This window comes from Lynx rufus, unplaced genomic scaffold, assembly GCF_022079265.1.
Source record: "Lynx rufus isolate CCGP_SWC_20201006 ecotype Redwood Valley unplaced genomic scaffold, mLynRuf1.p SCAF_8, whole genome shotgun sequence".
In the NCBI taxonomy this organism is placed as follows: Eukaryota; Metazoa; Chordata; class Mammalia; order Carnivora; family Felidae; genus Lynx; species Lynx rufus.
Window position 1 is genome coordinate 52,515,760 of NW_025814896.1, and position 12,839 is coordinate 52,528,598.

At 37.6% G+C, this 12,839-nt stretch overlaps 1 protein-coding gene across 2 annotated transcripts in view; it reads right to left on the minus strand.

The window, feature by feature from the left end:
• The window catches only part of GCC2 (GRIP and coiled-coil domain containing 2), a 66,487-nt gene that overhangs the window by 12,020 nt on the left and 41,628 nt on the right, over positions 1–12,839 (minus strand). For both annotated transcript variants that reach the window (XM_047067842.1, XM_047067841.1), the window contains exons 18-21: positions 11,021–11,197; positions 8,237–8,454; positions 6,386–6,580; positions 5,261–5,400 (exon numbers count right to left, since the gene is read on the minus strand). In XM_047067842.1, the coding sequence (XP_046923798.1) occupies positions 5,261–5,400; positions 6,386–6,580; positions 8,237–8,454; positions 11,021–11,197 (730 nt within the window). The remainder of the gene's footprint in view (positions 1–5,260; positions 5,401–6,385; positions 6,581–8,236; positions 8,455–11,020; positions 11,198–12,839) is intronic.

The following is a 12,839-nucleotide window of genomic DNA, read 5'->3' on the forward strand; positions in this document are numbered from 1 at the left end:
AAAATCTTATTGAGGATTTTTGCATCCATGTTCATCAGGGATATTGGTCTATAGTTCTTTCTCCTTTTTAGTGGGGTCTCTCGTTTTGGAATTAAGGTAATGTTGGACTCAAGAAAGAGTGTTGAAATTTCCCTTCCATTTCTATTTTTTGGAACAGCTTCAACAGAATAGGTGTTAACTCTTCCTTAAATGTTTGGTAGATATTGGTTTTCTGTTCTCCTTTTTAGTGGCGTCTCTGTCTGGTTTTGGAATCAAGGTAATGCTGGCTTCATAGAAAGAGTTTGGAAGTTTTCTATTTTTTGGAACATTTCTATTTCTATTTTTTGGAACAGCTTCCATTTCTATATTTTGGAACAGCTTCAAGAGAATAGGTGTTAACTCCTCTTTAAATGTGGGGTAGAATTCCCCTTGAAAGCCATCTGGCCCTGGACTTTTGTCTTTTTGGGATTTTTGATTACGAATTTGATTTCTTTATGGGTTATGGGTCTGTTCAAATTTTCTATTTCTTCCGGTTTCAGTTTTGATAGTGTATATGTTTCTAGGAATTTGTCCATTTCTTCCGGATTGCCCATTTTATTGGCATATAATTGCTCATAATATTCTCTTATTGTTGATTGTATTTCTGCTGTGTTGGTTGTGATCTCTCCTCTTTCATTGTTGATTTTATTTATTTGGGTCGTTTCCTTTTTTCTTTTTGATCCAACTGGCTAGTAGTTTATCAATGTTGTTAATTCTTTCGAAGAAACATCTTCTGGTTTCATTGATCTGTTCTACTGTCTTGTTTTGTTTTGTTTTGGTTCTGATAGCATTATTTTGGCTCTAATCTTTATTATTTCCTGTCTTCTGCTGGTTTTCAGTTTTATTTGCTGTTCTTTTTGCAGATCTTCAAGATGTAAGGTTAGGTTGTGTATCTGAGACCTTTCTTCCTTCTTTAGGAAGGCCTGGATTCCTATATACTTTCCTCTTATGACCGCCTTTGCTGTGTCCCAGAGGTTTTGGGTTGTAGTGTTATCATTTTCATTGGCTTCCATGCACTTTTTAATTTCCTCTTCAACTTCTTGGTTAGCCCATTCATTCTTTAGTAGGATGTTCTTTAGTCTCCAAGTATTTGTAACCTTTCCAAATTTTTTCTTGTGGTTAATTTCAAGTTTCATAGCACTGTGGTCTGAAAATATGCACGGTATGATCTCCATCTTTTTGTACTTGTTGAGGGCTGATTTATGTCCCAGTATGTGGTCTATTCTGGAGAACGATCTATGTGCACTAGAGACAAATGTATATTCCACTGCTTTAGGATGAAATCTTCTGCATATATGTTAAGTCCATCTGGTCCAGTGTTTCATTCAAAGACATTGTTTCCTTGTTGGTTTTTTGATTAGATGATCTGTCTATTGCTGGAAGTGGGGGTGTTGAAGTCCCCTACTATTATGGTATTGTTATCAATGAGTTTTTTTATGTTTGTGATTAATTGATTTATATATTTGGGTGTTTCCACAGTTGGCGCATAAATGTTTACAACTGTCAGGTCTTCTTGGTGGATAGACCCCTTAATTATGATATAATGCCCTTCTTCATCTCTTGTTATAGTCTTTATTTTAAAGTCTAGATTGTCTGATATAAGTATGGCTACTCTGGCTTTCTTTTATTGACCATTAGCATGACAGATGGTTCTCCATCCCCTTACTTTCAATCTGAAGGTACCTTTAGATTAAAGTGGGTCTCCTGTAAACAGCATATAGATGGATCTTGTTTTCTTACCCATTCTGTTACCCTATGTCTTTTGAGCATTTAGTCCATTGACGTTTAGAGTGAGTACTGAAAGATATGAATTTATTGCCATTATGTTGCTTGTGCTTGTAGAGTTGGGAGTTCCTGGTGATGTTCTCTGGTCCTTTCTATCTTTGTTCCTTTTGGTCTTTATTTATTTTTTTGTCTTTTCTCTCTCAGGGTGTCCCCCCTTAAAATTTCTTCCAGGGCTGGTTTAGTAGTCACAAACTCCTTTAATTTTTGTTTGTCTGGGAAACTTTTAATCTGTCCTTCTATTTTGAATGACAGCCTTGCTGGATAAAGAGTTCTTGGCTGCATATTTTTTCTGATTCACCACATTGAATATATCCTGCCACTCCTTTCTGGCTTGCCAAGTTTCTGTGGACAGGTCTGCTTGTAGGTTAAGGACTTTTTTTCCTTTGCTGCTTTCATGATTCTCTCCTTGCCTGAGTATTTTGTGAATTTGACTATGATATGTCTTGATGATGGTTGGTTTTTTTAATCTAATGGGAGTCCTCTGTGCTTCCTGGATTTTTAAAAAAAAAAATTTTTTTTTAACGTTTATTTATTTTTGAGACAGAGAGAGACAGCGCATGAACGGGGGAGGGGCAGAGAGAGGGAGACACAGAATTGGAAGCAGGCTCCAGGCTCTGAGCCATCAGCCCAGAGTCCCACGCGGGGCTCGAACTCATGGACCGTGAGATCGTGACCTGAGCTGAACTCGGCCGCTTAACCAACTGAGCCACCCAGGCACCCCTGTGCTTCCTGGATTTTGATGTCTGTGTCTTCCCCAAGCTTAGGAAAGTTTTCTGCTATGATTTGCTCCCATAACCCTTCTACCTCTTTTTCTCTCTCTTCATCTTCTGGGACCCCTATGATTCTAACGTTGTTCCTTTTTAATGAGTCACTGATTTCTCTAATTCTTAAATTGTGCTCTTTTTCCTTAGTCTCCCTCTTTTTTTCTGCTTCATTATTCTCCATAAGTTTGTCCTCTATATCACTGATTCTCTGCTCTGTCTCATCCATCCTTGACACCATGGCATCCATTCGAGATTTCAGCTCAGTTACAACATTTTTTATTTCATCCTGACTGGCTTTTACTTCTTTTATCTCTGCAGAAAGGGATTCTAATCTATTTTGGACTCCAGCTAGTATTCTTATTATTGTGATTCTAAATTCTGATTCAGACATCTTGCTTGTACCTGTGTTAGTTAAGCCTCTGTCATTTCTTCCTGTTCTTTCTTTTGGGGTGAATTCCTTTATTTCATCATTTTGAAGAGAAAAAAGGAATTAATGAGGTAAAAAAATTAAAATTAAAAAAATTAAAATTAAAAAAATATTAAAATTAAAAAATTAAACATGCACACACACACCCACACACACCCACACACACACAACTCAAATAAGTGATGCTAGATCCTAAGTGTGTTTTAGTCTGGGTGTTGAAAGGGGCTTAATAGATCAGAGAAAAAGGGAAAGAAAGAAGGAAAAAAAGGAAATCTTTTGAAAATTTGAAGAAATGAATAGACTAAAGTAGAATAAAATGAAGTGATGGAAATAAAATAGAATTAGAAAAAATTTACATAAATGTAAAAAATATAATAGAAGAAAATTAAAGAAAAATATTCTCTATAAAAATTGAAAACAAAAATAAAGTTTTTCTCTTTCTGTATTCAAGAAGAAGAAATGAAAAAGAGAAAAAAGGAAAAGAAAAAAAAGGGAAAATTGAATAAATGGACCAGTGAACAGACTGAAATATGATAGAAACGACTTCATTTTTCTCTAGAAGTCCAACTATGAATAGCTTTAATAATATGAATAGCTTTAATAATAGCTTTAGTTTAGTCCATAAACTAAGCATATGGAGAGACTCATGTTCCTGAAGAGTGAGGTTGGCTTGGTTGGGTGGGGCTTAGTGTAACGGCTCATTCTTCACTAGATGGTGCTGCTTAGCTTACTGGGGTGGATTGGTGTGGCACTTGTAGGTGTGTATGTGCACGTGCAAGACCGGTGATAATGGTGTCATCCAGCTACCCAGTCTCTCGTATCAGAACTCTGTTCTCCCTGATCAGCAATCACACACACATCCTTTGTCTTCAGTACCGTCCTTTGTCTTCGGCTCCCGTCCACTCCCCGGCTTTACACAGTGTGTAGCCATGCCCCAGGCAGAACCTCCCTCCTGAGTTTTATCTCACATGCGGCTGTTTTTCCCCACCCCTTACTTCTGAGGAACTGTGGCTTTGACCTGTTCTGTCCCTCTGCGGGAGGGTGTCACCAAGCAACGGCCAGGTGCTGGCTGCACCCAGGAACATTCGTGGGACTGCGCTGCTGCCCGTACCCAGGGACTGCGGCTAGGTGCCAGCCCACCCCAGAAAAAGTTCACGCAATTGGGTAGCAGCAGCGTTTTAGGGATTATGACAAATCACCACACACATTTGGCACCAGGCTTCACCCCCAGCAACCTTGTTCCAGAACCAGTAAATACGGTTGTTCTTCCAGGTCCACTGGGGCCTTTGCCTTTGGGGGAGTCACGGAGCCTCTACCAGGTGTCCTCCCAGCAGGGGAACTGCCTCTCTCATGTGGTCCAAAGACCCCCAGGCTTCACTCTGCTCCTGGGGATTCACCCTTCTCACCAGAGCATCGCCAGGTATTGTGTTGCAGAGCTTCAGACTCTGTACTTGCCCTGTTTAAAGAGTCTTCATAGAGTTTAAACCCTTTCTTTTTCCTTTCTCCATTTTCAGTTGAGTCCCTGCAGCTGTTTCCACGGTTCTACTTTCTTTCCAGCTGCTTTTGGTGGGGGGGGGGGTGCTTTTCCTGTATTCTCCCCACCTCCATCCTCTCCACATGCAAAAACGGCTCCCTGCCCTCCACGGCTTCTCTCTTCCCCAGTTCACCTCTCTGTGCTGCGTACCTGCTGAATTTTGTGGTTCAGGTTGTGCAGATTGTTGTGTTAATCCTCAGTTTTCTAGGTGTGCAGGATGGTTTAGTGTTGATCTGGCTGTATCTCATGGACGTGAGACACAAGAAAAACTTCCATGCTGTTCCACCATCTTGGCTTCTCCCTTCTACTGTTGCTTTTAAATAGGAAAGCTTCCTATGCTACCTTCCTATCTCTACCCACAATTGTGATAAGTAGTTTAGGGCCATAAATATCAGCTGAATGATATGAATGAGAAGTGTCTACAGTTTATCTTTAGAACTTAAGGGCCCATACCTATTTGAGTTTTACATAAGCACATGTGGAACAATGACTTGTGAACCTACTCTAATCTATTTCTAAATCTATTATGGTTTCTTAGAAAAAGCAGGAATTAAAGTAGTCTTCCTATATATAACACATACCAAAGCAAGTAGTATTTCTCAGTTTCAGGAATGTAGTGTCATAAACAATCAAGATGTGATGGATGTGTCTCATCTGTGAGAGTAGGGGGTGCAGTCAAGAAAACCAATCTGGTACAAAGAGTATTTTCTGGGTGGCAGTGTTTGATCTTACCTTAATTTGCTCCATAAGGATTGCATTGGTTGCTTCTGTTTCCCGAAGCAGGACATTTAAGTGATCAGCGCTTTTTGTGGTAGAACTGAGCTTTTGAACCAATTCTTCTTTGGTAAATTCAGCATGCCATAGAGGAGGATCTGCAAGATGTTGTTCCAGTAATTAATTCTCAAAATCAGAGATTATAGATGAAGATTCTAAGTAAGAAATATATCTAAGTATGGATATTTTAGTTTGCAATATTACTCAGGTCCACTCTCTGTCATTCTTCTATTTAACATATCTCTGTTACATGTTGAATAGAACACTAATAAGGCAGAATCTCTGTTGTAAAGCATGTAATCTAACTGCATTCACGTTCTATGAACCCCAGTTCTAGAATTTGTAGACAGTTCTATCAGTTTCACTACTCACACTCCTCTATGTCCCAAGAGTTTATGTCATTTTACTTATAAACAAAGGGAGTAGTAACATTCACCAATCGTTTATATCATGGATGCTTGTAAGAATTTTATATGAAGTGGGTAGGTATCATTATTCAAATTTTATAGAGAAGGAACAGGCTCGAAGTTGACAAGGAATTTTGGCAGATCTGATTCTTGAGTCTGCTGCCAGTCTCTCATGATGCCTCCATGCCATTACTACTAACCTTGCCTGGAGGACTAACTGCAGTGACCGTGGACACAAACAGTCCTTACTCTAGATCCTGAAACTTCAGTTAGAGGATAGAGTCTCTCTGAATTATGAACATTAATGTTCATGACAGGTAAGACTAACATGTACCAAAACTTTACCATATTTAAATACGTTTAGCACTACTAAGTCACCCAGAGGAATAAATGAAAGCTGTCAGTTTCTTAGAAGGGTGAGAGAATAGTTCATCCTACTTTCTAATACTACATAGCTTACAACCATCTATTTCTGGCTCAAGCTTAGAGCAGAACTAGCATTAAAAACAAACAAACAATTGCTTCATTCTGTAGAAGAGTCTTCCATTTGGGGTGGAACACTGAAAGAAATTTTCCTTGAGTAGTTAAAAAAAACAAGTATAACTTAAGGGTTAGGATTTATTAGACAAGACAACAGAGCTAAATAAGAATAACATACCCAAAGAGAGAGACCTACCAAGTTTAGTTTCAGGAGAATTAAGCAGTTGCTCTAAAGACTGTGTGTGAGTGCCAGAGGAAGATACAGACTCTGTGTCAGTTGTCTCCATTCCTTCTCCCTCCTCCCGGGTTATGGTGTACATGTCTGGTAGGGGAAGGTCTGTGCTTCTCCTTTCTCGAAGGTTCTTCAAAGGTTGGTGGGAAGAAGCTGGGCCTATTAAATTTTTTTTTTAAAAGTGTGAGATTGTTCGAAACCATGGATTCAGCATTCACTGAGATACACGATGAGATTAAAATGATCATAGGGATGTCAAATGGTATGATAGGGAATTTGAAGAACTAGAAGACAATAGGTGCATAAAGAATTTCTAAGCTAGCGGCTCAGTCGGTTGGGCGTCTGACTTCGGCTTAGGTCATGATCTCGTGGTCCGTGAGTTCCAGCCCCGCATCGGGCTCTGGGCTAACAGCTCAGAGCCTGGAGCCTGTTTTGGATTCTGTGTCTCCCTCTCTCTCTGACCCTTCCCTGCTCATGCTCTCTCTCTGTCTCAAAAATAAATAAATGTTAAAAAAAAATTAAAAAAAAGAATTTCTGTCAGTACTAAAAATTTATTAAAATAGAAGTTATTGAACTTTTAATCACTTAAATAATTTCAACAGAAGCTATAAATTAATTGCTACCACCTAGATAAGATATACTATTAAATATTGTAATAGAGCTATACTGTTGCAAAATACTGGCAGAAATTCTAAAACTAGACTCTGTTTTTGAGGATTAGTTATTTCAGATAGCTGCATGCTTTCTAACACAACACTCTTGCTGAAATTTGCTGGACAGATATTCTTGTTTATTACTGCCTTACACCTTTACCTCTGCCGGTTCCTACCACTGCCTCTTCATATCTTCAGTGTTTAGCCAAAGAAAGGCCTAGGATCCAGGGCAGGGATCTATTACACTCCTCAGGCCAGGCTTTCCTGTTTGCTGATAATGAACACTTGCATAGATCTGTAAGATCTGTAAGGCACTTTCAAACACATTACTTTATTAATCCCAAGAAACCCAAAGGTCAGAGAAATTAAATGACTTTGTCCAAGGTATCATAGTAGGGTTAGGGGTAAGAATTCTAACCCAGATCTGTTAAATTCCAATTTCATTTATTTTCCATTCCATGAAGTTACCTCATTTCTTTCTTTCTTTTAAGGTTTATTTATTTTGAGAGAGAGAGAGAGAGAGAGAGAGAGAGAGAGAGAGAGAGAGAATATGCACATGAGCAGGGGAGGGGCAGAGACAGAGGGAGGGAGAGAGAATTCTAAGCAGGCTCCATGCTCAATCTCATGAACCATGAGATCATGACTGAGCCGAAATCAAGAGTCGGACACTTAATCAACTGAGCCACCAAGGCACCCATCTAATTAAGCAGAAATTTAAGAAACTATATTGGCCAATTGATCCTACAAGTTCAATGTTGCCCAGTTGCTGTTAGTAAGCTGCTAACTCTCATAATCCTAATCACAAAACAGACACATTTGGTGATCAACAGTGGAGAACACCAGATTCAGTGAATACTGGAATTTGGATACATGTCATGAGACTGCAGGTTATGTCTGAGTGAGAGAACAGGAAATAGTGTTACACAGAGGGTAACAAACACGTGAAAGTCAGTACTGTAAGAGGTGAGGAGGTGGCTATAAGTATAATCAACAAGGGTTCAAATGGTTCAAATATCTTCTCAGTAAGCTAATCCAAAATTCATTGGCACTGGCTTTCACCTGATACATTTTCTATTTTCTTATGAACTTGTGGAGAATGTATTTAAGTGACATAAATACATGAGAACATGAACAACCAATGTTTTCATGCATACACACATACTTCTTGTGGTCGGTTCACTCTTAAGCTGGAAAAGCTGAGCTTCCACTTTGGAGAGTTGCTGCTGTAAAGTTTCCATTGTCTTTCTGTGCTCTTCCTGCAAATGGCGCACTTGATCACGGAAGCTGCTGCGAAGGACCTCATTTTGGGACGTCAGTTGACTCACAGTCTGTGCATGTTCAGACTTTAGCATCATGTTCTCGGACTGTATTGAACACAACCTGAAGGGTGAGAGGAACTTACTTCATAGGAGATCTTTCAACTTGTCATGCTGACTCAGCTTTTCTCAACTGGGTTCTATTAGATCATTAGCCCTGAGATATTTACTAAATGTATGGATTAACTTGTAAAAGCATCTATAATGGTACTAGCTGTGCTAACCATCTGTGGACTTTGGCAGTCATCTAGTTCAAATCATTTCTGTGTTCTATAGTTCATGAGGAACCTCATTTGAGTAACCATGTTACAATGGTTCAGATGAGGAACTTCCTTCATCATTTATCAGAAAATAGGGTTAAATTTAGAGCATAATATAATTATATTTTAAATTGTCCCCCTTTCAAGTTATCTTATGTGGTAATAGGATTACTGTACCTTTTCTGTATTACCTTGGAAACACAAAAATGAATACTTTCTTTTGATTCATAAATAAAGCCTTAGGGAAAGCCTTATGGAAAGTTTTCTGAGCCATTCTGAGCCAAGTAATGCAAAACTCTGAAACACACAGACTTGGTTTATTACAGCTGTTTTAAGATCTTGCTGCACAGTAGAATCATTGGGTCCCTTGTTAAAAACATAGACATCTAGTTCTCATCCTAGAGCCACTGAATCAGAATGTCTGGAGGTGGTCCTAGAAATTGCCTACTTTTAGCAGTTTTGCATGCAATTTTTATGTTGTCAGCCTGATGCTAGCCATGCAACTATAATTTGGGAACCACTATGTTTAATGGTTCACTCTTGATGTTTTATGTTTGGATTTGGTAAAAAAAAAAAAAAAAAAAAAAAAAAAGTTTTCTTTTAATGCAAGGGAGCCACAAGTACTCTCATAAAAATTCAAACAATATGGAACCAATTACAGAAAGAAGTGAGAGCCTTCTTTTATTCAATTCCACCCCCACAGTGTAAAATCCCAACTTCAGGCACAGACATTGTTAATGGTTCAACATGTAGCTTTCCAAGAGCTATTTCCTATGTGCTACACATATGCACACCATATACTTTTAAAACAAAATTTAGTGGCTAAAGGGTGACATACAATAAAAATATATGCTTCAGAAAAGGTTTCTTAATTGCCAAATTTATACTGATCAATGAATTCAGAAAATGCTAGTGTATATGTTACCCCTCAAGCCTGCTTTTTTCGTAAGCCTTTGTTTAAATAATATCTGCCACGAAAGTAAAGGAAGAATCATCGGCAGTCACAACAATTTTCTAAGGAAGATAATAGCTACATTTTAGAGCTAGGGTCAGGTTGGTAGTTTGCAGGTGGTATCAGTGACACTTCTGACTTTACCTAGTTAAAAGCTAGAAGCTTGAATCCCAACCTGGACCTGGAACAATTGTGCTGATGGAAGTTTACCATCCATCTCAGCTGTTATTGATGTGTTTATAGTAGCTGTACCCTCTGGGCAATGTAGTAGGTATTAGCTTCTCAGCCCAGTTATTCCTCTTGAGATGTTTTTACAATCTCATATAGAGAAAGTATGAATATTAAGATGTTTAAAAAAGAAGAGGATTTATAAAGAAAAGGCTATTTCTTCATACTGGGACACAGATAGTAACAATATTACTCTTAATATGTGTGAAGAAGGGGGTTAAGACCTCTAAAGATATCTCAAATGCTGTGAAGTTTCTAGGACTAAGAGTGCCTGGCACATAGTAGGTACTGAAAAAATATTTATTGAAATTTAAAGGCATCATTTGCACTTTTATTTGTGTTAGCAATATATTTTGCAATAACTTTTCTAGAGTAAAGAATAAGTGTGGGAAATTTCTAATGTAAAGAGCAAGCAAGCATCACTATACTTAAGCTAATCTCATGGTAAACTCCGATGATAAGGAGCTAGAAAATCGGTAGATCTTCCTGGAAACTTTTGATTTACATGTTTAACTTATATAAATTACACTGCTAAAAGATTAGAAAGCCAATAAAATGAAGTTTTTGAGATTACCATAGATTAGGTAGGTATTAAAAGCATACCTGAGACATGTAAAGTATTCCAACATCCTTGATGAATGATGCTCAATGAAGAACTCTTTTCCTTAGTCTAAGATACAACAAATATTACCACCCAACTTCTTCATTAGGAATCCAAAGTTCCTTGTTCACAATAATCTACTCCTCCTGCCAGTACCCCTAAGGTCTACTGAAAGTACTGATTAACAGTAATAATATAACAAGTTGAAGACAGTTGCAAAGGTAAGTTGTATATTCCTTTTCAGCCAGCAGCTGTCTGAATGTTTTCTTCTCCAGAGAAAAGAAAAATGCTTAGAATTTGAAACTTGAGTTGGAAAGTGGGTTTTTTTTAAAAGAAACATTCTGGTCATGAAGGCCATAGGAGAGACAGAATATTGGATGAACAGATAAAGTTAATTGTTTTTTAAAAAAGTGAAGCATAAAAACAATAAAAAAGGAGGGCTTTAAGATAGGAAAACAAAGTTACCAAGCCTTTAGGAATATCTGTTTCTTATTTTCAATTTATCCCAAGGAGCAACACTTTAGGAGTTCTAGCAAGGAAATATTTTGCTGCCCAGTATAAACACTGTTAGTGCTGCTAGCAACCTTACTTTTCCCGGAGTTCTGCCTCTTTGGATACAGTTTCCTGCAGCATCTTGTTATGTCTTTCTAGCAGAGTGTCATGTTCAGACTGTAACATCTGAAGTTCGGATACATTGATCTGTAAGTTATTTTGGGTGTCCTGTAATTTGATTTTTAGTTGATCAATCAGCATTTCCAGGTGTTCTCTAAAACAGAAACAGTTTTACAAAAAATTTTGAAAGATGTAAACCTGGTTTCAAATAAATTTTACTTTAATCATTTCATCTTTTAATGTCATATTCTTGTTATTATTATGGACTATTTTAAGCGAAGTATAATTGGAAGAACTCAGTTATAGAATTCATTAGAGTCAGATTTTGTGTCTTAGGCAAATGCAGATTTACAAAAAAGGCTGTGAATTTATAAATTTCATTTATAAACTCCATTTCAAATGGAGAAGAGAGCATTGAATGGTATTAAAATAGCCCATTTTGTTATAGTGCTACGCTTTTAGTTAAAAAAAAATCAGGTCTAAGCTTAATTTCCTTAAAAAAAAAAAAAAGCATTTAATGCATAAGAAAATAGAAGAAATGTAAAACATTTACATTAAAATAATTTGAATCCAAAATTCCAGAACGATCAAAAAAGGCTCTAGAGGTGCCTGGGTGCTCAGTTGGTTAAGAGTCCGACTTGATTTCGGCTCAGGTCATGATCTCATGGTTCATGAGATCAAGCCCCATGTCGGGCTCTGCGCTGACAGTGCAGAGCCTGCTTGAGATTCTCTCTCTCCCTCTCTCTCTGCCCCTCCCCCACTCACACTCTCTCAGAATAAACACTAAAAAAAAAAAAAAAGAACAGCACAAAAATTTTCAAAAAAGGCTCTTGCAGATGCTGACATTTTCATATTAAATGTGTCAATATTCAATTTCTGCTTTGAAATTTGAAAATGGGTTGACAGAGAAAATATCTCATTTTTCAGTCTATAGTTCCCATATTTAATACTTAAATAAAAAGTAGCAAAAGTGTAAACATACAAACATTGCAGAATATTTAGTCCTAGAATAGTAAGAAGCAGATGTAAAATTGTTTTCAACACTGAATCTCTACTTATAAAACACATTTGCTGTAGAATACCTTGTTTAATATTCCTAGCATACCTTCAAATAATTTACAAAAGTGATCTTATGCTAGTTTTAAAGATGCATTAAAAATATACTACAGAAACAAATAATTGACATGGTCATAAATTTAAAAAGAAAAATTTAATTCCAGACTAGAATTTAGTACTTAATTTAAAACTTTTTGAAATAAGTAAAATGTTTTAAAGCAATTTCTATTTAGCTTAATTAAATTTTAAATGTTTGTTTTTGAGAGAGAGAGAGATAGAGAGAGGGGGAGTGAGCGGGGGGGGGGGGGTGGTGGCAGAGAGAGAGAGAGAGAGAGAGAGAGAGAGAGAGAGAGACCCAGAATCTGAAGCAGGCTCCAGGTCCTGAGCTGTCAGCACAGAGCCTGACACAGGGCTTGAACTCACGTACCATGAGATCATGACCTGAGCCAGAGTTGGACATCCAACTGACTTAGCCACTCAGGCACCCCTATTTAGCTTAATTAATGGTGGGTATATCAAGAAAGCATTTTTTTCCCTTCTATTTCTAAATTTTCAAAATGGGAAAAACTAATCATAATGTAACTTCAATGTCTGTATTTCTACTATGACCAGATCCTACTACAACAAGATGGCACTATTTAGTCTATACCTCAAAGACCATCTCCTCATTTCACTGCCCGTATTACACAGTTTCTGAGTTTGTAACAGTGCCCTTGGTAGTGATATTTCCCTGCTGCTGC